This window comes from Leuciscus leuciscus (assembly GCF_965113295.1).
Source record: "Leuciscus leuciscus genome assembly, chromosome: 17".
Lineage (NCBI taxonomy): Eukaryota > Metazoa > Chordata > Actinopteri > Cypriniformes > Leuciscidae > Leuciscus > Leuciscus leuciscus.
The window spans coordinates 12,425,336-12,451,127 of record NC_138741.1 but is presented as its reverse complement, the minus strand read 5'-3'; the positions used below and the strand labels follow the sequence as shown (position 1 = coordinate 12,451,127).

Sequence of the window (25,792 nt, the reverse complement as noted above, 5' to 3'; positions counted from 1 at the left end):
AACGAACCGGTTTTGTTCATTAAAAAGATCCGATTCAAAAGAACGATTCATTCACGAATCGAACATCGCTAGTGCGCTGAGCGGGAGTCGGGACAACTGATGTCACAAAGAGTCTGTATCGCCTGAGCGCGGGTCTCTAAAACTCATCTGGAAGAGGTAATCTATTTAAGGTCATAAATATGTCACATCAGTAACAGAGCGTATCATCGTATCGTATACAGAAAAGTCAACTTGTTCCTTTTGATTTATTTGTGCAATTGAAGAGAGAGGTGAGTTAGGAAAGCGACGGAGATGGAGCTATCAACAGATTTGGAAAAACTATCCGAAACCAACGAAACTCAAGATATTGATTCGGATGATCTGCTGGAGTTAAATCAGTTCGACGGGCTCCCCTTTTCTTCGAGATATTACAAACTATTAAGAGAAAGAAAAGGTCTGCCGGTGTGGGGAGCGAAATGCGAGTTTATGGACAGTTTGATCAACAGTCAGATTGTGATAGTAACTGGCACAGCTAAAACAGGACAAAGCACTCAGGTGAGTTTATATTTAGAACATGGGTATTCTTTTGTACATTAAAATACTATTAAAGAAATATTTTAATGTTTTTTTTTACTCATTATTCCATATTCTGATCTAAAGGACACATTAGGGCTAAATTTTTAACTGAATTGAGGTTATTGTTATTGAATTTAATGTGAACACATTGCTTCATCTTTAAAGCAAATGAAAATAAAGTAAATGGACGGGGCAGATACAACAGATTTCACTACTAGTTTAGGTATGTTACTTGTGAGTTTTATTTTTGAGCATGTGTTATCCGTCTTAATCTTCATTTAGATCCCTCAGTGGTGTGCAGAGTTTTGCCTGTCTACGCAGTATCAGAATGGCATGGTAGTGTGCACTCAGATTCACCAACAGAGCACGGTGGAACTGGCCCTCCGTGTGGCCGACGAGATGGACGTGAACATCGGCAATGAGGTCGGATACAGCATCCCACTTCAGACCTGCTGCTCCCCTGACACTGTACTGAGGTGTGTATATGATCCCGAGGCATCTTCAGAAATGTAAAGCCTGCACAACATTATTTGGCCATTTGTCCTGGACATTTTCTTCCATTAAATTCCACTATCTGCCCCTCCCCCCGTCATTACCACCACACGTGCATCTCCTTTTCAGGGGCGCCTGTCCTTCTAAACAATATAAAAGCTAACAAAAGGCAGAGGGGGCTCGGTCTGAGGGTCTCCACGGCAGCTGCCGTACTTCCATGCTGCCCATATGCTTCATCAGACCTTTCAGAGCCACCATAAGTCAGTCTGGCGAACAAAGAGCCAGAACAGTGATTAGAACAGCTGAGAGGGTCTGACTTAATGAAAATGCTGACCCTTAAGAAAACTGACAATTCCCAAAGTAAATTATCATCTAATCGTGTCTGCCTGTCTTCACTTAGCTCGTTATTTTTGCTTGTAGATGCATACAAGAAGGATTTTATATTATATAGCACTGCAATGACATCTGTATCTTTGCAGGTACTGCACAGATGATGTGCTGCTCCGGGAAATGATGTCGGACCCCCTCTTGGAGCAGTGTGGTGTGGTGATCATTGATCAGGCCCAGGAACGCACCGTCAGCACAGACCTGCTCCTCGGGCTGCTCAAAGACGTGCTCCTCGCACGGCCAGAGCTCAGACTGGTCATCCTCACCGCCACTCACTCCGCTGAGAAACTGCTACGACACCATGGGAGCGTTCCTCAGATCCGGCTGGAAGGGCCACAGCCGTGCGAGGTGGTGTATGGGAGTGGGAGAGGAGGTGTGAAGGATTACCTCTGCTCTGCTCTTAGACTGGCGCTGGAGATACATCAGAATCAAAACCATGGAGACATTGTGACATTTCTGGCAACTGAGCAAGTAAGAGACATTTAAACGTTGATAGATGAGACAGTGCTGCTGGACTAGTTGTTTACATTTTGATGACTTTTCTGAAAATATGTATTATTTACAAATAATTGTATAAATTAACAAATATATGTTTTTCTTTAAACTATCATAATATAGTCGTTTTATTTATTTATTATAATTAATATTAATATTTATAAATTAAATAATTAAATTTATTGCATTTATTTATGAATAAAAATAATGTCTAATTATTTAAAAGTTGTTTAAAAGTTATTTAAAATGATGTAATTATTAAAATTTTAAATTAAAACAAAAAATAAGTACCTAACATATCTATAATATAATAATGTTTTATATGTTTACTTTATTTTGCATTTCAGGTGTGTCATTTCACATCTGCAAAATAAATAATCATATTTATTGAATTTATTAATTTATAAAAAATTATTGGTTGATAATTAATGATAATGTCTTGTGTGTAAAAAGATTCAGTTGTAGTTTTAGGGTGTGTTCACACTTGGCAGGTTAGGTTCGATGAAAACGACCCCTGGTGCTATTGCTCTGTTAGCAGGGTTCATTTGAAGTGTGAACGCTGCCATCCGAACCCTGGTGCGCACCAAACAAGCGGACCCCTGAAAATATGGGTCTCAGTCCATTTCCAAATTTCCGAACACACAGCACGGACCAAAGACATCTAAACGGACCAAAAACAGGACGTGATGTCACCAGATACACCAGTATACAAAGTATACCATTTTTTTGCGCCATAGTCACGATGTTGCCCATCACAGTTCAGTACAGGCATCAGAACCGCGTCTCCGCGCAGCAGATCTTCGTTTATGTGTGTGACAGAAGGATTTCTGTCGCTGTTTTGACACATTTTATAGGCACATTTTATATGTCAGCTCCATCATATACCATCATATGTACGGCACACACATATAGCGCACACGTTTGTCCCAGCACACAGCATTGTTTTGGATGTTCGACAAGTTCCGTGACAAAATATGTATCATAAAAGCCTTTTTTTTGTATCTTTAGGTTCAGTGTTAAAAATGACAGTGTGAACGCTTAGTTAACCAGGACTAAATTAATCATTTTCTTTTTTGTTTTGGACCAAAAGAACCAAACTACAAGTGTGAACACAACCTCAGTCTTTACTAAAATTTGATGTATATTGTGTATATTTTTATGTGTATTTTATCTCAACCTGTGTGAGCCCAGGCAACTAGCAGATCATTATTTTAATGGATCCTTAGTTTTTGTGCAACGTCCCAGTCTTCCTTCGACATATCTAGCATAGAATTGAAAAAGGTCCCATTTCCATGGTAATAGAAACTTTTCTTTCTTGTTTCATTTTGAAGGAGATTGAATGTGCCCATGCCATTTTGCGGCGAGAGGGAGTCAATCTTGCATTGTCTCATGGCGAGCTGGTGCCCGTGTCTCTGTGCCCTGCGCAAGGAGACAGTCTCTCAGTGCTCTCTGAGGAGAGCAAGAGTAGGAGAGTCTTCCTCACCTGCAGCCCCAGTGAAGACTTATTCTGGGCCGTTCAGAGCATTCGCTTTGTGATTGATGCTGGAGTGCAAAAAAGATATGTATGTAGTGATTGTTTCATTTTATTTTGAACTTCATGGACTATTCCTTATTATTAGCTCTGCTTTATATATACATTTTCACTGGTGGACATGAAACAGTTATGTTTCATTGTGACAGGTTTACAATCCTAGAATCAGAGCCAACTCCATTGTTATTCGACCAATCAGCAAGAGCCAAGCTGAGAGCCGAAAACAACTTGCAGGCCCAACTGGTGAGTGTTTTTTGCTTTCTAAAATTATAAAATAAAGATATTACTAATTTTAAAATAATTAAATATTTCCTCATACACTAGCGTTCAAAAAGTTTGGGGTAGGTATTTTTTTCAAGTAAGTTATATTTTTATTCAGCAAAGAAAAGACGCATTAAATTGATCAGCAAAGACATTTATAATATTAAAAATGTCTACATCAGTTAAATGCTGTTCATTTAAACTTTCAATTAATCAATGAAAAAAAAGTTCACGTTTTTCCAGAGAAATATGAAGAACAACTGTTACACTTACTTTTGATCGTCCCCTTTAGATATTCTGTTGACTACATAACGTTGCACCTAAATGTCAAATAACTCTCACTAGAGTATTAGTTGAGCATTAGTAGACTTTCAGGGATAGGATTTGGGTTATCAGAATAAGGGGTTATGGGTTAGTAGAATAAGTTGACATGTAGTTGCGAAGTTACTTCTAGTCAACAAAATGTCTAATCAAAATAAAGTGTTACCAGAACAACTGTTATCAACATTGACTGTGATAAGACATGTTTCTTGAGCACTAAAATGGACCTGGCATATTATGATTTCTGAAGGATCATGTGACACTGAAGACTGGAGTAATGAACTGCCATCAGAGGAATAGATTACATTTGAAAATGTAATAAAACAGAAAAAAGTTATTTAAAAATACTAATGTATTTTTGATTAAATTATTGCAGCCTTGGTGAGCATAAGAGACTTATAAAAAAAAAATTAAAAAAAAATCTTACCAACGCCAAACTTCAACGTTCAATGGAGTAGATCGAGTCCATCAACGCCCCCAAAGCCGTTGGTCATATAAAGTCATATACCTCGTCCTGGGTCGACATTTCATTCTGTACCATTTTGGATTTATATTCTGTTTAATGTTGACGATCACGTTTGTTTGTTTCTGCTTCTTCTTCGCCTGTGTTTTAAACAAGAGATTCTGAATTTTTTCATATGTCATAGCGCCCCCTAACGTATAACAATGAAAACACGGAAAGCCGGAAATTTCTGTCAATGGCTGGGAAAAAGTTAAAATAAGAGTGTTTCTGGCATGTTTTAAATCATATAACAGAGACGTTTTCTGTATGCAGGCAAGTGTTTCTGTTTGTATCAAGAGGACACGTCACTTCCTGTTGAGAGCGTCCCTCACATTCTTGAGTCTGACATCACTTCCACTGTGCTCTTCCTAAAGCGCATGGAAATTGCTGGCCTGAGCCACTGTGACTTCATTGACAGACCAGGTGAGATCCTTCTCACTCTAGAAAAAGCCCACTCTAGATCTGGCTCGGGTCCTGCCCTCATTGTAAATCTAAGGGACTTTTTACACTACTATTGAAATATTGTAGCCTATATACTAATTTCAAACAGTGAATGTATGCATGTTTTCCACATATTGGAGATAACCGCATTCAATAATTCATACACTTAAACTAGAATCCCTCACATGAATCTATGCAGTCCATCTGAACACAAACAAGTTGTTCACCCTCCGCTGTTTACAGCAGCCAAGCAAAGCTGGGATCAGGCAGGTTCTCTTGGCTCACAGCAAGGGTGCAGATGGGCCTGTTCTGCTCACTGCTGGTATTAAGAGGTGGTGAGCCGTGCTTTAGCTGAGCCGACAGCACTCTGATTGCGTTCATTGTTCCAGAGATAACCTGCTTCCATAACACGCACCAGTCAGATGAGCAGCATCATTAGTGGAGCTACGACATGAGCGATGAACTAGATGAACTTGTTTATTTCATGATGCAACTGAGGAAATATGTGGGGTGCTTTTGTTATGATGCCACAAATTAGTGAGAGTTTATTGTCTGTTTACTGTCTGCTCTGTCGGACTAACAAGCGTTTCTATTCAGAAAATGCATTGCAGCTTACAGTTGAGAACCTTTTGACTTATTCCCACAATAATACTTGCTCAGGTGGTTTTTACAATTACCTATAGACCTTATTCAGAGCAGTGCCATGACAGGTATGAAAGCAAGGCTGTGAGGGATAGACTTGCTGTGTTTTCAATTGCATCCGCTGTATGAAGCTCTAGATCACTTATAATTTTCCACAGCTCATGTTGTCTGGGGTTTTTTGTCTTCTGTAATTTCTTAAAAAGATATTTTTGCAATGTTTCATCAGCAGAACAATCCAAAAACACATTAAACAACAGTACAAGCCACTGAAGAGATGCATGTCTATCCCTCACAGCCTCGCTTTCATTCCCATTAAAAATCAAAGATGGCGCTGCTGTGAAAAAGGTCTATAGTTTTTTATTTTAAAAGGACAACCCATAATTTTACTGTTTTGTTCTTATTTTATTCAAATTAACCAGTCTACTACTTTTAAAACAATTACTCATTTATTGTTATGAGTTAATTGCTTTATTTATTTTATTATTATTTATATACAATTTGTGTTATATACAATATGTTTATTAATACTTTGAATTAACTATTTTCGGGTTTCATTTTTCTTTTTCATTGTCAAGTTTTAGTAATTTTATTATGTGCTTTCGTCTTTTTTTTAAATTCCTATTTAGCTTTAATTTATTTTTATTTCAGCTTGAGTTTCAGTAATTATAGCACTTCAACTACAGTAAAGAATATTTAATTTTATTTCAGTGCTATTTCAATTAACGAAATTGATTTGAATGGTTTTAGTTAAGAATAACACCACTGGGTCCTTTTTTTTTAAATCAGCCTATCAACTATTCGGCATATTTTTCTAGAACAGATTAATGCCACACTTGGAAAACTGTGATTAATAGTTTGAAATATACAAAATATTTTAATTCACTCTATCATAGATCCAGAAGGCCTCATGCAAGCTTTAGAGGAACTCGACTATCTCGCTGCTTTGGATGATGACGGGAATCTGTCCGAGATTGGAATTATCATGTCAGAGTTTCCTCTAGAGCCACAGATGGCTAAGACTTTGCTTGCGTCTTGCGAATTCGACTGTGTGAGTGAAGTGCTGACCATCGCTGCCATGCTAACAGGTAATCCTGTCTCAGTACAATCCACTCAACAAGTGTACCACCATGTGTCAGCATTTCCAATATGACTTTGCTCTATCCAGTTATATTTGGAAATCATGTCAGATCACTGTTGTCATACCAAAGTGATTGTACCTTTTTCACCCCATTAAAATGTATGGATAATTTGACCTCTACTTATTTTTTACAGTTACTCCGCCACTATTATTATTATGAATACTAAAAAAAAATATTTTATTATATTATATTTTATTTTATATTATTATTATTATTATAACATTTAATTATATATATATTTTTATAATTGATTATAAAGCTTTAAATTGCTCTCTCTTTCTCTCTTTTTAATTTAGCTCCGAGCTGTTTCCTTACACCCCCAGTGGAAACGAGACAGAAGGCCTTGCTGTGTCATCAGAGGTTCCAGCATGCAGAAGGAGACCACTTCACCCTTATTAACATATTTAATGCTTACAGATATGCTAAGGAAGGGCCATGTGAGTGATGCAAAGCACAAAAAGTATATAGCCTATAATAGCCAATGTGGTGAATTAAAGGACAAGTTCGGTATTTTAAACTTAAAGCCCTGTTTACAGATCGTATCTGATGAAATAGAACGGTTAAGATTAAAATTTGGACACATGCTGCTGTCCCGAGAATTTTAGGTTTATTTCGCTTCCCCACCCCCACAATGGTTGTCTATATGCACTGGAAGATTCCGTCCTAAAAACACATTAAACTTTCGTTTACAAAGACGTGAAACTCACCGAGTGGTCAGGGGTGTTCACTGATATGTTCCCTCAAAAATCGCTGAAAAAGATGCATTCCAACAGGTTTTATCGTAGTTTTTGTCCAACTCCATTGACTTAATAGGACGTGCTGTGAGACCGCAGCACCTTTACAGTATTACTCCGCCGCTTCTTCTTCTGCTTCTTCTGTGTATTCAATGAAATGCCCATGGTTTGCTTGCAATTGGCAAAGGTGCATTAACGCCACCAACTGGGCTGGAGTGTCTATTATTCAAGCTCTCAACGGAAGAATCACGGGTGTGACGCGTTTGGCAAAATAGGTCCACAAAAGCGAAATAAACCTAAAATTCTCGGGACAGGAGCATGTGTCCAAATTTTAATCTTAACCTTTCTATTTCATCAGATACGATCTGTAAACAGGGCTTTAAGTGTAAAATACCGAACTTGTCCTTTAAACAGGACTGGAATATACTGACAAACATAAAGAGTCGATTTCACGTTCACGTTTGAATTTCAGACTCTAGTGTGGAACAGTGGTGTGAAGACCATTTCCTTAGTCTGGCTGCTCTTCAGACAGCAGATGCGATACGCTCTGAGCTAACAGAAATCCTGAAACGGATAGAGCTGCCAGTGTCCTTACCCGCCTTTGGCTCTAAAAACAACAGCTTGAACATCAAACGTGCATTACTAGCTGGCTTCTTCATGCAGGTATGGATATAGAGGTTAAATACATGATACAGAATAATATTGTACTTAGCACTTTGGAAATATCTAATTAATTGCTGTGCTTCGTTCCTAATGGTAAAAGGTCAGAGTTTCTCTAAAACTGAACAACAAAGAGGATTAATCTCTTTTTAAAATGCACTGTGTTAATGCACAGCAGTGAGAACCAGTGCGCTAATTCTCTTTCAAATTATTGCCTTGGGACGGTAATGTCTGTGATTAAGGCAGATTAGCAAATGGCACAGTGATTTACATATTTAAGTATCTTTAGTGCTCCTAAAACACTGCCTGGGTGCTTTTCTAGTGCATTTTCAAATGTTTAATCTCTCTGTTGGGTTTTCCAGGTGGCGAGGGACATTGACGGGTCAGGGAATTACTTCATGCTAACCCATAAACATGTTGCTCAGATCCACCCACTGTCTGGCTACGGAACCGAGATGAACAAGAAGAATCTGCCAGAATGGGTTCTGTACCATGAGCACACGCTGTCAGAGAACAACTGTATCAGAACCATCTCTCAGATCTCAGCACATGAGTAAGTACTGGATCATCTGCTTAGTCTAGAAAACCAGACGACAGAATTACTACTCACAATGTAAACAACTCCAGCTGCATTTGTTTTAGAAAGTGACTTCATTATTATTATTATTATTCATTTAGCTATGCTAATTCTCAGAAACAAAAGCTCCAGTACTTTGCTGTAGTTAATGCTTGTGATAGAGCAAATGTATCTCATGAGAAAAGGTTTTGTATTAACTTGTTCAATTTGAATCATACGGAAGCAGACAATTTTTAGAAAAAAAAAAGAAAGCAAGAAGGTCCAACCCTCTACCCCCAAACATATAACCGTAAGCAGACCATACGCAAACGTACTAATGAGATCGTATGAATTCATAAGAATTAGCCACCAATTGTCAAAACTTTTAATAGTTATGAATTGCCATGAGTGTGTGTTGGTAAACACCACAACACTGAAAGAGGAAAAAGGGATAGTTCACCCTAAAATGAAAATAAAGTCATTATTTACTCACCCTGGTGTTGTTCTAATGCCGTATGCCCTTTTTTTCTTTTTAATGGACCACAACAGAACATTTCATGTTAAAAATACCAGTTTTTCTAACCCATACATGCTTAAACAATTGCCTGATGGGCTGAATGAGCCCTTCTCTGATCACTGCGATTGCCTCTGTAATCCTGTACAGTAAAATAAATAAGAGGGATTCGGGACGGAATGAGCGTGCACACCTCTGGTTGCAGTTTCACTTGTCGCCAGAGGGGGCATAGTTCTGCAAAAACTCAGAGACTTGCGCATTGCAGCTTTAAATAAATATGTCATATGAAGTATAAAAAAATTTTTTAAAAACGAAATATACAGTAATATAACCAGTAAAAAAACAAAAAAACAAATTGGAACTAAAAGAATAAGAAACATAAAATGCATAAAACAGCAGAGTTGGCACTTGTACTTTTCAAAATGTTCACGTTTTATTTATTTTTTTATTTGTTTTTTAATATCTTCCCTTATAGAACCTTAATTGCCAATTATTTTCATTTAAAACATGCATTGAATTATAAATAATCAGTCATTAATAACGATAATTTAATTTAGCTCAGTCTCTTATAACTTCATAAAAAAAGTTTTTCATTTCAAATTTCCTTATGAACCTTTTTAATTTGGTTAGCAAGCCATTTACTCTTTCTTTCAACCATTTGAGCAATTTTTCTTTCTGTGCATTGTAATTTTATAGTTTCTTTGCTGTTTGCTTGTGACAGGTTCATTCAGATGGCGCCACAGTACTTCTTCTATAACCTGCCACCTAGTGAGAGTAAAGACGTACTGCAGCACATTATAGATCACGGTTCAGCTGCCCCATCTAAAGGCATAAGAAAATCCCAGACCCCCAGCAGCCCTGCCAGTGCGGAGCAGCCCCATGAGCGCTGTACCATACAGTGACTGGGGAAATGGCATACTGTACCTTGCCACTGCGTTACCCTGACATTGACAGTGTGAAAACGGGATGCTTACACAGCTGGCCTGCTATACAGTAACCATGGAATGTATGAGGCACAATGAGGAATCTCAATAGACTCACCAAATTAGTTTGATTGATTAATCAATACTGATGAAGAAAAGAACAGATTGTGTAATCTGTTGCTTAAATTCAAAGGGCGTGCAGAAAAACATTTAGTGTGCCTGGGATAATGCTTCTAGGAAATAACAGTTTGTACAGTTGTCTTCTCTCTGCTGAATTTATAACAATTTAAATAACCTACTGCTGTGCAGTAGTTAATGAATAAATTGTCATTGACTTTATAGTGTCTAAAATGTATTTTATAAACTGTAGCTACTAGTTAGCATTTTTACATAATATGCGTGATTTAGCCATGTGCATCAGGATAGTACAGTTAAACATTATTTTCCTTTTTGCATTGATTGTGTTTCCCATTGGTTGTATTTAGTTCAGCAGAGCTGTAATAGACTGGAATTGTTTTTTTTTTTTTGTTTTTTTTTCCAGTTTTATATTTATTTGTAAGGCATTTGTTTAGCTAATATAATATTTTTTAAATTAATCTCCACTTCACCTTGATAATTCACACAAAAAAAAAAAGAAAAAAAAAGTGTTTAACTGTTTTTGGAAGTGTTAATATTGTATCTCTTTTTGTTTCTTTTCTATAAAGCTCTCATACAGTTTAAATAAAGTTCAAAAGGTTCTGAAATTATCTACTTGATTTATATCATATTTATTAAGCTGTTACATATGCACAAATATCACTGCAACTTTAAATATAGAATTATATTTCACATCAAACTGAACACTGCAGTGAAGTCATGCAAACATCTAGGGAATCATTTTTTAAAACAAAGTAGAAAATGGTAGAAATGTCCTAAAATTAGACAGTCCCTGTGGTGAAACACCCATTTTGATGTTGAAAATGTATGTGTAATATAATAAAAAACAACATTGTATAAATGAATAGATCTAATACTAAATGCATCACTGTTTTAATATTTTTTAATGATTGTAAATGTTTGGGTTTTTTAATCAAACAGCAATTCTTGTATTGTATCGTCACCCAGCTGTTCCAGTTCACTCACATGACAGATGGCAGAGGTGGACGCGACGCTTGCAGTTTGTAAACAAAGTCTTTGATTGGTCGAATGAGTGCCGACGTCATTCACAACTCCCACAGACAGATGCGTCGCGTACTTTTGCTGATTATGAGAGCGTTCTAGTTTGTTGCGTAGCGTCACTGGTTGCAACGACTGCATTATTAAATCCAATAAGATTTTTTTTTTTTAAATAGACTATTTGAGTAGCTGACTTTCCAATATGTCAAATAGTTTGTTAGGCATTTGAGAGCATTGGGAAATGGGCACAACAAAAAGCAGGATGAAAAAAGTCGCACCTTTGTCAGCGACAGAGGAAAACGTCTGTAGCAGCGGCAGTCAACGGGATGCAAGTCAATTGTTTGGTCCCTCAGACAACAAAACTTCAGATCGGCGCTTGTCTGTCAGAAGAAGAGCCATGGGGGACTGTAACAGTGACGGGCAGGACTCCGAGTTTTCAGCCGAAGATCTTGCGGTGGAGGTGGACAGAATTCTCGATGAGTGTGACACCACTGATATAACACTACGGACTTCCTATAATATGCCAATATTTGGATCAAAGTCGTCTGGACTTTACTCTGACAAAAGACAAGACGGCAACAACGTTTACAGTGGCAATACACATGATGAATCACAGTTTGGTGTTTATGTGACGATTAGCGAATTTAAGGACAAAAATAAAGTTAACTCAGTGAACAAACCAACCTCAAACATTCATGAAAAGGTATGGCTGCTGCAACTTTTTTTAGTTGAAGGCCTCGCCAGTTTCCAATAGGCCAATGACAACTAGAATCATCTTTGAATTATTAATAGAAACAATTAAAGTCATTATACGAAATCCCTATCTATTTCCTTGCTTTCTGAATAGATCATGCCTCCAAAGGACCTGTTGGGCTGTACCAAAATTGAGAGAACAGCAACAGCTTCGTAAGTGTTTTTCATTTATTATTGATCTGAACGTAGGCCTACATCATTTCCACTGAAAGAAGTTAGGTTGTGTCCTATGTTTGGTCGAGAGCAGTGGCCTGTATATTAATTAAAATGTTAATGTTTAACAAAGGTAGGCTATGTGATGCCACTTCAAGAGTGCACTTTAATTTATCATTTGAAGACTTTGGATGTCTATTAAAAATTAAAAATCCCTGTATTAAAGGGATAGTTCACCCAAAAATGAAAATTCTGTGATCATTTACTCTCCCTCAAGTTGTTCCAAACCTGTATGACTTTCTTTCTTCTGCTGAACACAAAAGAAGATATTTTAAAGAAGGTTGGTAATTAAACAGTTGCTGGTCCCCATTGACTTCCGTAGTATTTTATTTATTTTTTCTACTATGGAAGTCAATGGGGTCCATCAGACATTTGGTTACCGACTTTCTTCAAAATATCTTCTTTTGTGTTCAGCAGAAGAAAGAAAGTCATACAGGTTTGGAACAACTTGAGGGAGAGTAAATGATCACAGAATTTTCATTTTTGGGTGAACTATCCCTTTAACCTGGTGCTGTGCTGAAAATGTACCTAATTTGGTGTTACCTTGACCAGCCTTGTCAAATTGCTTGTAAATCTCTCATTATGCTACAATCACCAAATATTGGATTCAGTGTTTTTGTCAAGTTGTTGTATTTCTTTATGCACCTCAGTTTTTGAGTAAAAAAAAGTTATTTCTAGCTTCTTCATCTAAAGAAAAATGGGGTGCATAAGCTCAGATCAATGAGGCCTACGATCAGTCAGTTCTAAAAATAAATACAAAACCTGTGCTAGTTGATAAAAAGATTGAATAATGAAAGATTTATTTTTGTAGGACGGCTATTTTTAACTGGGAACAAATGTAACACATTAGTCCAATGTGATAACATTAGTATTTTCGGGAAAATGAAAATCCTCTCCATGTCAAAGCGGCTGGAACACAACATGAAGGTTTATATGACATCCTCTTTTTTATTTTTAGTGGTTAATTAAATTAAAAATAAATATTGATGTATTGTACCTGTATATTTTACAATATTTTTGATCATTTAAAGATTTTAGTTTCTACTGAAAAGGAAAGGCCCCTGTATTAACTATGAAATCCTCTTTTGTATTCTTTTTAGAGGTTATGGAATTGGTGGTGGCTCATCTCTGGCCTTGCCTATCATGTATGATGCTTCAGAAGAGGACCTCATGAACACAATCGAGAGCGAGTTTAGTTAATGAACATAATGATCTTCTGAGACAACTATGAAAAGAGAAAATGTATGAGAATGATTATTGATCACTAGTCACTACAAAGTATTGTGAATCATTTTTATATATATTTTTTCAGATTAAAGCTGGTCAAATAAAATAAAAAAAGGAATGGAATAAAACATGTACTTTCCTTTTGACATTTTTACATATAATATTATTCTGTAAAGCAGCTTGCCTGAGAGAAAAACATATGGAGTGGATAAGTAATTTAGTTCCATTTCCTGACCACATTTCCAAAATCCTCCACCCATCTAACACAGGAATGCACATCAGCAGTTTTTAGTGACTCCATGGAGGCCCCCAACTACCCTAAACTACGCTGATGTGTATGTTCAGCCAATTGAATATAATTTATTTTGAGGCACAATGAAAATCTGAATTTTTTTTAATTATATATATAATATCTATATAATAGATATTATATATATAGCTATATTATAGCTATCTGTCGTGAAAATTCAGTGGATGGAGATGAAAATCTGTAGACATTCTGTAGTCTCGTCATTCATTCAAGATATTTGTCAATGCGTTTAATAAATATTTTTTTGTAATTTGTAATTGTTATTTTCGCGTTTATTTGTTTATTTGTTTATTTAAAAAGATCCCCATTAGCTGACGCCAAGACGACAGCTAGTCTTCCTGGGGTCCAAACAATACATACAAAACCCAATAATTACAATCACAATTACTCCCAAATATAGCATATATAAATACACATGAGAGAACAAGAAAAAAAATAACAATACAAAAAGTACTGATTAAAATAATAATAAAATAATGAAAAGCAACATAGCACATGATACAACCTCGCTCAACCAATCCAGACGATATTATGATGTTGAAAACAAATACAGTCTTAGTCTTTTTTTAAAACCAGTTTTTCCCTTGATTTCACGAACCCCAACTGGAAGATTGTTCCAAAACACAATTGACCTATAAAACACGGTCCTCTTCATAGAATCAGATTTAGGTAGGGGTAAAGAAATCTGTCTACACTCTTGTGTAATGTGAATGCATATCTGAATAGTAAATGATTTTATCATAAAGAAATTTAGGAGTCCGAGTGTTAATAATTCTATGAAAGTATACTAACATATTAACAGATAGTCTATGCTTGACCATCAGCCAAGCAAGACCTTCATGCATCTCTGCAACACTAGTTCTCGAAGAACAACCAAGAACCAGTCTTGCAGCCTTGTTTTGAGCCACTTGTAATTTTTTTAAATGACTGCTTGATGCAGCAGACCATACAACAGAACAGTAATCCAAATGACACAAAACCAATGTACAAACAACACGACTAAACAGCTGTGAATTTAGAAACTGTGCACATTTACGCATTACTGCAACAGCTCTACCCATTTTAGCAACAACTTTGTTAATGTGATCAGACCATGACAATGTAGAATCAAGCCAAAGTCCAAGAAGCTTCACCTTTTTTACTTGCTGTACATTTTGACCATTTACGTGTATATTCATTTTAGGATTATCAGATAATCTATACTTAGAGCCAAATATTATACTCATAGTTTTTGAAATATTTAGAACAAGTTTGTTTGTTTTGATCCAGTTATACAATTTGCTAATCTCACAAGACAGAACCTGGTTAAGCTCTGAACATGTAGGGGCTGCATAATAAAGAGTAGTATCATCAGCAAACATAGGCTAGTCAATGTAGCCTTACTGAGTATATACGGCATATCATTTGTAAAAATTGAAAATAACAAAGGTCCGAGGCAACTTCCTTGAGGAACACCACAATCTAGGGACTTAATTACTACAAGATAATGCACCATTAAAATAAACTCTTTGCGACCTCTCCGACAAATAGCTCTTAAACCACTTGATTGCTGAGGACCTAAAACCATAACTAATAAGTTTGGAAATCAAAATTTCATGGTCGATCACATCGAAGGCAGCACTGAAGTCTAGTAGTAGTGTACCCACTAGCATTGAGTTATCAATTGATGTTAACCAGCTATCCGACATTTGTGTCATTGCAGTGCAGTGATAAGAGTAGGCTAAATAGGTTTTGAAGCTTGTTTTATCGAATCAATAGAGTATTTTAAACTATATTAAACTGCCTGGCCTTTGATAACAGAAATTAAATAGCACTATATTACGTGTTTATTTTAATTACCTTCTCAATAAACGCACCTTTCCGAGATAAAGAAAAAAGACATAACGCAATAAGCCACACGGAATCGCTGTTGCTGCATTTTTGGACAGTCGATTGAAGGCTTCTTCATGGTTGGGGAAAGTCGGTCAGTAAGGCAGGAGGCGGGGCACTGTTCTGAAAGCTGATTGGTCGCGCCTCCCACACCTACAGTTAGTCTTGTAATCTGATTGGCCATCGTAAAACGCAGTAGTATACGGAATATTTCTATTTAAATATGTTTGACAGTGGTCTGAGCGGTAATTACAGGCATCCGGTTTCAATCTCTGTGGGAGCATTAGCATCACTGGAAAGCACACGATTTATTCCATGCCTGTGGTAATGAACAAAACTTTTTTCTTTTTTGTTATTGTAATTTCACAATGTCCTCATCGGAACAGCATGTGTTTGGCAAATAAAGAAGGCTTTTCGCCATAAAACTTACAAAAAAAACAATATTTATACCTTATAAGAGAAGGAATTAATAGTAAGGAAATTTATCGAAACATGTCAACAGTCAACTTTATAATAAACTAATGATATATTGTTCGCTCAGAGGAGTTTATTTTAAATAAAGAGCAACTTTGCTAACTTTTTACTGACTTAATGGCTACTGGCGGCGAACGAAATGACTATCAACTTGCTGCTGAGAAATGCCTATTAAAGGTGATGCATGAGACAAAATATCCAGTACACAGAGTCACAGGCCTCACGAATCCGACAGGAAGTGATGCATCATGCCAACAATGTGAGAGTGGAAGATCTGTTACTGCCAAGAGAGTGGAGAGGCAGAACAACAGCCAAAACACGCCAAACCACATAGGAGTTGCTGAATTTTTCTGATGTCACAGATTTTTTTTTTTTTTTTTTTACCAAGTGCTTAAAAAAAATAACAAAAACACACTTAAATCTTCATTGTTTAATAAAAAAAGGAGTATTAAATAAAAGACATTATATGATAATCACAGTGTAGATAATTATCCACATATATATTTTTACATATTTTCCTTTTTCTAATTTTGTGTGGTTTAGCATACATCATACATTTCCATTAGATATGTACAACAACAAAAAAATGAAGAAGAAAAAGTAAGAAATTTTAAGACAAACATAGTACAAAGACTGGCAAAAAGAGTGCATAAATCTTTTACACAATAGTAAACAAAATGTGCGAAATATGTGCAGCAAAAGAAGACAGGAGTCCAGTGCATAATAACGTTTTTGCCCATGAGAGAATCAGCAGCCTTGCCCTGATGCCCTCATAACATGAGTCCCTGCATAACAATGGTGAGGGTTTAGAGTTCAGTCTCCATCAAAGTCAGTTAGAGGCTGGCAGCAACATGCTGACCGGTAGTGCTGTGCCAGTGGGCAAGGCCTTGGCAGCGGTGATCTTGTTGAGGTTCCGCACCTCTGTTTGCCAGGATGGGATCTTCTTGGTGGTCATGTGTCGCCGTGCGTGTTTGGTGAGGTGGTCGCTGCGCATAAACCTTCGGTCACACACCGGGCAGACAAACTTCTTTTCGCCCGTGTGCGTTCGCCGATGCCGAGAGAGCTCGTCAGAGCGAGCGAATTTCTTATCGCAGCCTTCCCAGTTGCAGCTAAAAGGTTTCTCTCCTGGAAGGCAGAACAAGACATGTTAGATGACCTGCTTGATCTAGACTTTAGAAGTTGACGCTACATACTGATCATTATTTACCTGTGTGGGTTCTGAGATGAGCCTTTAGGTGAGAACTTTTAAAATAGGTCTTCTGACAACCTGGGAAATTGCAGATGTAGTTGCGCCTGCGGGAAAAGTCGACCTGCGTGATGCTGCTCTGCCCCGAGGGCATGTAAACAGGCGCGGGAGCCAGAGGCAGGAGCTTGGTGTTGCCTAGAGTCATAACAGTCTGTTGGCACTGTGGAGCCGAAGACACCGGTGACTGGGGCATCACGAACATCACCGTCCCCTGAGGCACCGGAGAGCCCATCAGGAGCGGCTGTGGTAAGATAGACTTCACCCCAGGGCTGGGCTTCTGAATAAATGTCGCTGAGATGACTCCAGGTTGGGCCACCGGGAACATCTGGCATATGATTGGTGGACTAGAGGTTGGGGGCGGTGGCTGAGGAGATGTTGTAATGAAGCACTTATCATCCTTAGAAAGAAGTCTGCTGCTGTTTTGGCATGGCGGCGTGGTGTCGGTCTGGGTTTGGCAGGACAGGGTGGGTGATGATGATGAAGGAACAGTCTTTTGTGGAATGTTCTGATACAGGGAGCTGTCGGCCGTGTGCCGTATTACACTGGTTGCCATGGCTCTGCAAGGCAGGGGCGTGGTCTTTTCTGTGGGGTCCTGAGTGGTGGAGGCCATGGTGGGGCATGCCGATCTCGGGCTGGGGAGGCTGGGACAGGACCGGGTAAGTGGTGAGGGGGAGGCTGGCACTGATGTGGTGTTGGAGGTCTCAGTAAAGCTGGGGCTGTGTGGTGGGGTCATGCACTGCAAGGAGAGAAGACAATCAGAGTTAAGAAGTGTCCATGATATCAAGGCCATATTGGTTATCAGATTTTAAATTTTATCTGTATCGATATTGTATATTTAATTGTGCATGCTCATTTCCCCTATTTATACATTTAGATTACATTTGTCGTCTTCTAATGCTCACTTAAAGTTAACTTTTTTGAGGAGTGCACCAATATTAAAATGGGCAATACAGATACACCGATAATTATTTTCATGTTATGATCGATAAGTGATAAATGGTTGATATTAAATTACAAATGAAAGAGTAAAAGACTAACTAAACTAAACTTAAATTTACACAAATTATAAACAATGTACAGAATGAAAAACATTTATATTAATTTTAAGATTTGGATATTTGATTGTGCATGCTCATTTGCCCTAATTTTACATTTAGATTAGATTAGAGTCTCACTTAAAAGTTATTCTATAAAAAACACTTAATAATTTATTAACACTGTTAAATGTAAGCTTTAGCAAATCTAAAAATAAATATAAATTTTCCATACTATACACTATACCTAAATTCAAGTATGACTTTGGTTTTACTGTTTTACATTTAATTTTCTTAAAATAGTACAGAATTTTAATACCGGACATTTATCAGTTACCGACCATAACATGCAAATAATTATCGGCTTATCATCGTATTGGCTATCATAATATTGGTGCATTCCTAAAAATCAAGCTCTATTGCAAACAACTAGTGGAATCTCCTTATGGATGAATGGCTGCTCTATTCACTATGTCACAGCAGTACTACTTTGTACATTCATCTCTCAGCATCATTAAAGCACAGGTGAGTCGTGTAAACACAGTAAAGGAGCCTGTGCTGAAGTTCAGTTTGCAGATGTAGCTTATCTCAAGACTACCACCTGTTCAGGGTGTCATAAAACCTTCCCAAAGTTTTCAGCAAACAAATCAGGTTCTGATAAGAGCGTTGTGCTACGCTGTGCGGCGCCTGAGGTTCCCCGGTGTGAATGTTGACAAATTAAACAGAGCTTGAAGTGTACATATTTTACCCTCTAGCAGATCGTTTCAACGAAAGAAGACTCGCTTACCAGTGAAGATAGCGAGACGAAGTCCCTCAGGGTCTCCGGTGGTTCGGGGGGCAGGAAAGAATCGCAGGAGTCTGAAGCTGGTGTGAGAGGGCGAGGTTTGAAGGTGTTGGGTTTTGGAGACATCTGACTCCAGAAGCTCATGTAGACCAGAGCCTCAGCAGCCTCAAGATCATTGTATTCCAGAACACTGCACGAAGAGTGCTCACTGTGCTTTTTCCCTTCCAGAAAATCTTCACAGTCCTCCATTCGAGCTCCCTGAGAACCACAAGAAAACAACAAAACTAATGTAAGGTAATGTGTTAAAGATGAAAGAAAACCCTCTGGTTGTTTTGACACATACAGCTCAGCTGCTGGGTGGATCTGAATGAGTCTTTCTCAGTCTTTATCTATTCATGGATCCAAAAGCAGTATGACAGTTTAACAGAGGAGCCCTTTTTAATGCAGCCCGTCTGCAGGGACCCTCTATCACTAGGGCTGAAGTCAACTCCCACTGCCAAATAAAGCCAAAACAATGACGTGCTCACAAGCTGGCCATGTGAAATGGCTGAGAGCAAAACTTGAAACCCCCTGATAGACACGGGAGCAGTGCCAGAGGCCAGACAACTTTGACTGAAAGCCTCTCCCAGCCAATGCTGTTCAGAGAAATAACACCATCAGTGAGCAGCATGCACAGGTTTTTTTTTTTTTTTTTTTTTTTTAAGCAGTGTCAACAAGGTGATTGCCAACACACCTGATTGACTTCTGTACAGTCTGCATATAGTGTGCAGTATGGTACTCAACCAGCCTCACTGCTTTACATAATACAATGCACTGGTGGGATATTTAGGTTCCAAAAGACCACTTCTCTTTTGCATTTTTCGAAGTTTTTTCATTCTTACCAAATATAATATTTAAAGTTTAATAAATATAACACTAGAAATCCACTTGTCAAAATAAATTAACAAAATAAGAGACTAAGGAAAAACATGATAAAAGTGTCTGTGTGTGTTTGTGTGAGAGAGGGGGTGAGTGTATACACATACATTTAAAAAAATAAAGGCAAGACAGGAGAATTAAGATACAAAATTTCGCACAATGATTACTTGGTTGTCATTTTGAGGGTTAAATGAGGCCAACAGGAATAACGGTGCCCACTGAAACTGAATGTAGACTACAACAGATCCGTATTGTTTACTATAACAGGGCCAGTCAACTCGAAGACGGCTACATGTTTTCAGAACTTTACAATGTTACACAATTGTAACATTTCTTGATGAAAAGGCAAATACAGTTACAATGTAACATTAAGTAAGAGTAGGCGTCATTCGCCTCAGTTCCATTAACAGTTAACCACATTCAGCAGTGACCAGTCAGTGTCAGTAAATCACAAGCAACTCATAAAAAAAAAAAGAAGAAGTATATTACATAAATATAAATGCTATATAACGAAATATTCCGATCTTACCCCACATAATCGTTCCATGTTAGAAAACTGGTGTGTTGACATCTATTCAAACGTATGAAAAAATATTAAATGAAAAGTAGAGCAGAACAAAGACATGGAGCTGCTCCGCCCGTTCAGTGACGCGACTCACACCGGAATTCAGTTCGCTTTTACCAGCAGCTGAGTAAAACAAGCCTCCGAAAAAAAGAGAAAACAAAATTCACAACAGTCTGGCGGGTGGCAACACGCCACCAATGAAAAACAAATGTGTGTGAGACCTTGGCCAATGGGGTGAAGGCCGGCGCGTGATCAGTGCGTGATAGGCGAGCGATTGGAGGAAGAGGGGTGCGTGGCTGCAGATGGGCGTGTGGAGGGAGTCAACAGTGTCGCTGTAAACTCGCTGAACTATGAGAGGACGGAACTGGGCGAAAGGTCGCAGCCTTTAGGAGCCATTTAATAGTGAAACATGTTTGTGCATCTATAGTCAGCTTAAACAGGTAACGGCTAAACACACAGCATGAGGAGCCAAATTAGCTTAGCAGGCATGGAGAAGCAACAACATTATAAGCCATACTTTCAACCAAGTTAATGAATAACATTAACGTTTAATTGGTAACACTTTACAATAAGGTTCCATTTGTAACATTATTGTTACATCAGCTAAAAAATGCTAACAATGACACATACTTCTAAAGCATTTTTACATGTTAGGTAATGTTAATTTCAACATTTACTAACACATGAAGTTGTGTCTGTTGATGATGTAATGAACAGTTGTATTTTGATTAACTATCTGTTTAAAAAAAGGTTAATAAATAGGCTACTGTAACATATTTACGGATGTTTTGCACATTTTAGTTAACATAATGCATTAACGTTGACTAATTAGCCTCATCGTTATTCAACAATCCTTATTGTAACGTGTTAACATTTAATTTAATAACATTAAATAAATGGTTTTAATGCAACCATGACTAGTGATTATGGGGTGATGACAAATTTGGATTAGTGGTTTAATAATCAAGTAAGAAGATGAAGAAGTCATTTTTAATAATAACGTTTTTTTCTCACTGTATTTTTTATTTTTTACAAACAATCAAAAACTCCTGAAAACCAACAAGTTTTCTTAAGGTTACTTTAAAAATAGCAACATATGTGCTATTTTACACCTCATTTACTTTTGACACATAGAGTTTGAAGGGGGAGTTTTCTGTTTTGACAACAAAATAGCTTGCTGCTTTTTAATAAGATTTTTTTTATTGTTATTATTATTTCTGCTCTCCATATTGCCTTTTCAACGTATTTTTGGACAAATTAATAGATCATTTCCTAACTTGACTGCACACAAATGTGAATGCAAAAATGCATTGTGTTCATTCACAATGAACAGTAAATTTCCATCACTTTCCAGATGCTTATAATAACAACAAGAGTATGTAAATAAATACACACATAAAAAAATAACATATAATAGAAATTGTTTCTGCAATTTATATACAAAAAAATCAATATTTTGAATGTTTTAATCTAAAATATTTCAATTTATACTATGAACACGATTTTATTAATTTCCAGGCATGGAATTTTACAATTGTTTCCTGTAGTATATAGATCCTGCAATTGTGAAAACACTTTAGGTTCAGGACAGAATGTTTATAGTCTTTATAGTTTATTCAATATGTAATGCACCTCGTTCAAATCTGGAAGAACAGTTATTACGATACAGTGCTAGTACAATAAACATTCTTACCTCAATCTCTGGTCTGATCCGAACCCATTTAATGACCTTTAAAAAAACAACAATAATTATTGGAGTTGTAAGGTGGATGTGACTCTTTATTTATAATAATGTGTCTAAAATCCTTTTATCTAGCTTGAATTCATACGTGTTTTAGTCACACCCTCTCTGGGAGGATGGGATTACACTAACTCGTAATTTTTCTGCCTTTAAAAGTAGTGACATTTAAGTAAGTCAATGTTCAACGAAATCATCCTGGAAAATGTCAGGATGTTCTGATCACAGTTCCTGCAGGTGATAGATGATGCTGTAAAAGTGCCATAGATGAGGTTATTCTTTGAAAGAAAAATCTGTTCAGGGAACATCTTTTTTTAGTCCCAGCTAGAAATACACTCTGATACTGAGACACTGAGCATGAATTCTGTCAGTGTCCAAGCTTGTTATCTCGACCTTAAGCCATTTATCAGTCATTTTAGTTATAATTTAATAATTGAAATACATTATGCTTGAGTCTTTGAAGAGAATTAGAGAAAGAGTTAAAGAGTTAGTTCACTCAAAAAATTTACATTTACTCACCCATGTGTCGGTCCAAACCCATATGACTTTAGTTAATCTTCGAAACAAAAATATATTTGAATGAAATCTGAGCTAAAATATATTTAAAGGGTCCCATTGCATGAAAATTTCACTTTATGAGGTTTTTTAATCTTAATATGAGTTTCCCTAGCCTGCCTATGGTCCCCCAGTGACCAGACGTTTTGAGGGGTGTAAACCAAGCCCTGGGTATTTTTGAGAAAATGAAAGCTCAGACGGGCGAATCTAGAAATCTTCCCCTTATGTCGTCATAAGGGGAAAGGTTACCTCCCCTTTCTCCTCTTTGCCCGCAAAGAGAATTTGGCCCACCCATGAGAAAATGAGCTGCGCGAGCGTGAGATTGTTTTTTCCTCGAGAGACATCATTACTTGCAAACGAGCGAAGCATGACAGTTGCTCAGTGTTTGGATGTACAAATGAACACAAAAGTATTTTATTAGTTCCTTCATCCGAGCCTCTGAAGAACCAGTGGGTTATGTGAATTTCTGATGTGTAATTGTTCAAGTTCAGACAGATAATCTTTCTCTCAAAGTCGTTCAATGTTTATGCATCAGTAAATCAAGCCAGTGACTAAATTATCAACTTCACGTCGTTTCTCTTAGGATGAAAATAATCGTACTTAAACTGTGATTAATATACAGAAAGCGATCAAAGAACAATCCCTTTCCAATCGCCCAAGCTGTCAATCACACAGCGCGAGTTTATCTGGACACTTGCCAAAACTCGTTATGAAATCAATGACGCTGTTACGCTGCACAACGAAGCTCTTACTGTACTTACCTCATGTTTGCATTGGTGAAATCATTAGTGAGAGTGCAGAAACTGCGTAGCAATGATAAGATCTTCATTCACGCGATCAACAGGCTGTCATCTGCTCAATGCTCATCACTGCAACCTTTTATGTGATGGGAATAGATCTAAATACTTAAAAAACTTCTCACGATTCGTTAATCCCGATAGCTGTAATAGTAAAAACGTATAATAGCAGTAATAGTAAAAGTTTTCGAGAGAGTTTCACATGTAATGCAAAATATTTCATATGCAAGCATGTCAGCCAATCACAGCAGTGGGCGTTTACACTGAAGACTCACAGCAGACACGCCCCTTCAAACAGAGCGTTCAAATCAGAGGCTAAAATCAGGCTAGGAAAAATGCCTTTTATTTCTAAATTATAACAACTTTTGATCTAAAAAACATACTAACATTATAAGGGCACCCCAGGAAACATTCTAAAATAATAAAATAATCCATGCAAGGGGACCTTTAAATGAAATCTGAGCAATTTCTGTCCCTTCATTGACTGTCCACGCATCTATCACTTTGGCAATTCAAAAAGTTCATAGAGAGATCGTAAAACTAATCCAAATGAATTGAGTGGTTTAGTCCAAATTTCCTGAAGAGACATGAATGCTCAAGCATGCTTGCTTGATGTGCTCTTAAACAATGAGGTTCATTCTTGTGTGTTACTTGTGCATTTTTAAGTACAGTTGAGCTTCTGTTTATGTTTGCTGATCAATGTTTATATGTGGGTGAGTAATTGATGACTATTTTTTTGGGTGAACTAACCCTTTAAAATGAAAGATATGAATGGAAACATATGTTATGGTGCTTTCTACACCCCTAAATTGCATTATTAAAGTCACTGAAATATTCATGAAACAATATATTCCAATATTCCAGCATGAAGGTTGTTGGTGATTACTCTCAGGAACATTTGGACACACAGGATTTTCTGAATTAATACTGTTGATCACATCAGTAATGCCTCAAATAAGATGGTAATGTCATCAGGCTTAACATGTTTAAACGTATTAAGATATATTAGGATAAAAATAATTTAAAAAGGATCGTTGTCATAAACTACTAATTACAGCTTATTGGTAGTTAGTAAGGTAGTTCAGTTTCGGTATTGGGTAGAATTAAGGGATGTAGAATATGGTAATGCAGAATAAGGCATTAATATGTGGTTTATAAGTACTAATAAACAGCCAATATCCTAGTAATATGCATGCTAATAAGCAACTAGTTAATAGTGAAAATTGGACCCAAAGCTAAAGTGTTACCAGGAAAAAAATTTGTATCGTTGGGTTAGGGTTAGACCCCTTAAACCCACTTCATATTTATTTGAGGTTCCTCCGGGTTGGGAATCACTGCTCTAATCAATTAAATTATTCAAATCACTACATAAGCAATCAGAATAGCAGTAAACATCCTCCTCAACTGGCCATCTAGGATGTAGGCCACATGTCAGTTTATCTGCCGGTGGGCACTCAGGAAAGCAGCGGGGTCAGAGACAGCAGAATGCATCACGTAAGCTTAGACAGTATGTGCTGTAGTGACCGATTGTGTTCTGCCAACTCCAGTACGGCGAGTGGTGTGTGGGATGTGTAGGAGTTATGTGAGGACTGAGAAGCATGCTTGTGATATAAGTGAGCCAGACTGGGAGAGAGAGAAAGGAAGGAAACTAGAGGAAAGGTTATGCTATTCACATCAACCCATTCCCACTGGTCCCAGTCCTCCCAGCACCCGACACCAGTTCTCACATAACGGCTTCAGTCCAGAGAAGAGCGTGGGTCAGTTATTTTTAGAGGTGTTAAATATACTACTGTGCTTGAAGTGCTGTTGTATTATGCACACAATCTGGTCTCATGTTTGTGTAACGTTCAATATACAGAAAGTGTTTAATAGGCCTATATTTTTCTATATTCCATATTTCTCTTATTTAGATCTGAAGACATCATCAGCAGTCATTAAAAGGTATCGGGCACGTGTGTGTGTGTGTTTTGGCAGCACATACAGGCAATTCAGATGTCCGTA

At 37.3% G+C, this 25,792-nt stretch overlaps 3 protein-coding genes and 1 long non-coding RNA gene across 7 annotated transcripts; 3 read left to right on the top strand and 1 right to left on the bottom strand.

Moving 5' to 3' along the window:
- The first annotated feature begins 86 nt into the window (after positions 1-86).
- On the top strand, positions 87-11,079 carry dhx32b (DEAH (Asp-Glu-Ala-His) box polypeptide 32b). 2 transcript variants are annotated; one of them, XM_082142698.1, is made up of 12 exons: positions 87-156; positions 264-534; positions 838-1,031; positions 1,527-1,905; positions 3,261-3,491; positions 3,610-3,703; positions 4,818-4,967; positions 6,521-6,712; positions 7,063-7,203; positions 7,973-8,163; positions 8,523-8,713; positions 9,952-11,078. In XM_082142698.1, the coding sequence occupies exons 2-12, from the start codon at positions 292-294 to the stop codon at positions 10,130-10,132; spliced, it is 2,187 nt and encodes a 728-aa protein (XP_081998824.1). In that variant the 5' UTR covers positions 87-156; positions 264-291; the 3' UTR covers positions 10,133-11,078. The 2 variants fall into 2 exon arrangements, with proteins under 2 accessions (XP_081998824.1, XP_081998823.1); XM_082142697.1 differs by having other exon boundaries at positions 92-534; positions 9,952-10,135; positions 10,172-11,079.
- Positions 11,080-11,191: 112 nt separating this feature from the next.
- Positions 11,192-14,080, top strand: LOC309478912 (uncharacterized protein). 2 transcript variants are annotated; one of them, XR_014199127.1, is made up of 4 exons: positions 11,192-12,011; positions 12,156-12,214; positions 13,086-13,201; positions 13,375-14,080. XR_014199127.1 is itself a non-coding variant. In XM_082142708.1 (3 exons), exons 1-3 carry the CDS (start codon positions 11,550-11,552, stop codon positions 13,472-13,474), a joined length of 621 nt encoding a protein of 206 aa, XP_081998834.1. In that variant the 5' UTR covers positions 11,201-11,549; the 3' UTR covers positions 13,475-14,080. The 2 variants fall into 2 exon arrangements, 1 of the variants encoding a protein (XP_081998834.1); XM_082142708.1 differs by lacking the exon at positions 13,086-13,201 and having other exon boundaries at positions 11,201-12,011.
- Positions 14,081-16,569: 2,489 nt separating this feature from the next.
- klf11b (Kruppel like factor 11b) lies at positions 16,570-24,302 on the bottom strand. Of its 2 annotated transcripts, XM_082142905.1 has the most exons (6): positions 24,256-24,302; positions 22,959-23,031; positions 22,395-22,430; positions 19,222-19,476; positions 17,362-18,136; positions 16,570-17,279 (listed from the first exon to the last, which is right to left on the bottom strand). In XM_082142905.1, exons 1-6 carry the CDS (start codon positions 24,285-24,287, stop codon positions 16,984-16,986), a joined length of 1,467 nt encoding a protein of 488 aa, XP_081999031.1. In that variant the 5' UTR covers positions 24,288-24,302; the 3' UTR covers positions 16,570-16,983. The 2 variants fall into 2 exon arrangements, with proteins under 2 accessions (XP_081999031.1, XP_081999032.1); XM_082142906.1 differs by lacking the exons at positions 22,395-22,430; positions 22,959-23,031; positions 24,256-24,302 and adding an exon at positions 20,666-20,896.
- LOC309479064 lies at positions 19,483-20,616 on the top strand. Its single transcript, XR_014199151.1, has 2 exons — positions 19,483-20,201; positions 20,265-20,616. It is a non-coding gene; the product is annotated as an uncharacterized lncRNA (long non-coding RNA).
- Positions 24,303-25,792: the final 1,490 nt, after the last annotated feature.

Excerpts from the sequence above, each read along its gene's own strand:
- LOC309478912 (XM_082142708.1), top strand. The coding sequence starts at position 11,550 with ATGGGCACAACAAAAAGCAGGATGAAAAAAGTCGCACCTTTGTCAGCG. Across the intron at positions 12,012-12,155 it reads CCTCAAACATTCATGAAAAG|ATCATGCCTCCAAAGGACCT; the intron begins GTATGGCTGCTG and ends CTTTCTGAATAG. Across the intron at positions 12,215-13,374 it reads GAGAGAACAGCAACAGCTTC|AGGTTATGGAATTGGTGGTG; the intron begins GTAAGTGTTTTT and ends TATTCTTTTTAG.
- dhx32b (XM_082142697.1), top strand. The coding sequence starts at position 292 with ATGGAGCTATCAACAGATTTGGAAAAACTATCCGAAACCAACGAAACT. Across the intron at positions 1,906-3,260 it reads CATTTCTGGCAACTGAGCAA|GAGATTGAATGTGCCCATGC; the intron begins GTAAGAGACATT and ends TTCATTTTGAAG. Across the intron at positions 4,968-6,520 it reads TGACTTCATTGACAGACCAG|ATCCAGAAGGCCTCATGCAA; the intron begins GTGAGATCCTTC and ends ACTCTATCATAG.
- klf11b (XM_082142905.1), bottom strand. The coding sequence starts at position 24,287 with ATGCGTGGACAGTCAATGAAGGGACAGAAATT. Across the intron at positions 18,137-19,221 it reads TCGTCTCGCTATCTTCACTG|TGCATGACCCCACCACACAG; the intron begins GTAAGCGAGTCT and ends CTCTCCTTGCAG. Across the intron at positions 17,280-17,361 it reads TCATCTCAGAACCCACACAG|GAGAGAAACCTTTTAGCTGC; the intron begins GTAAATAATGAT and ends TCTGCCTTCCAG.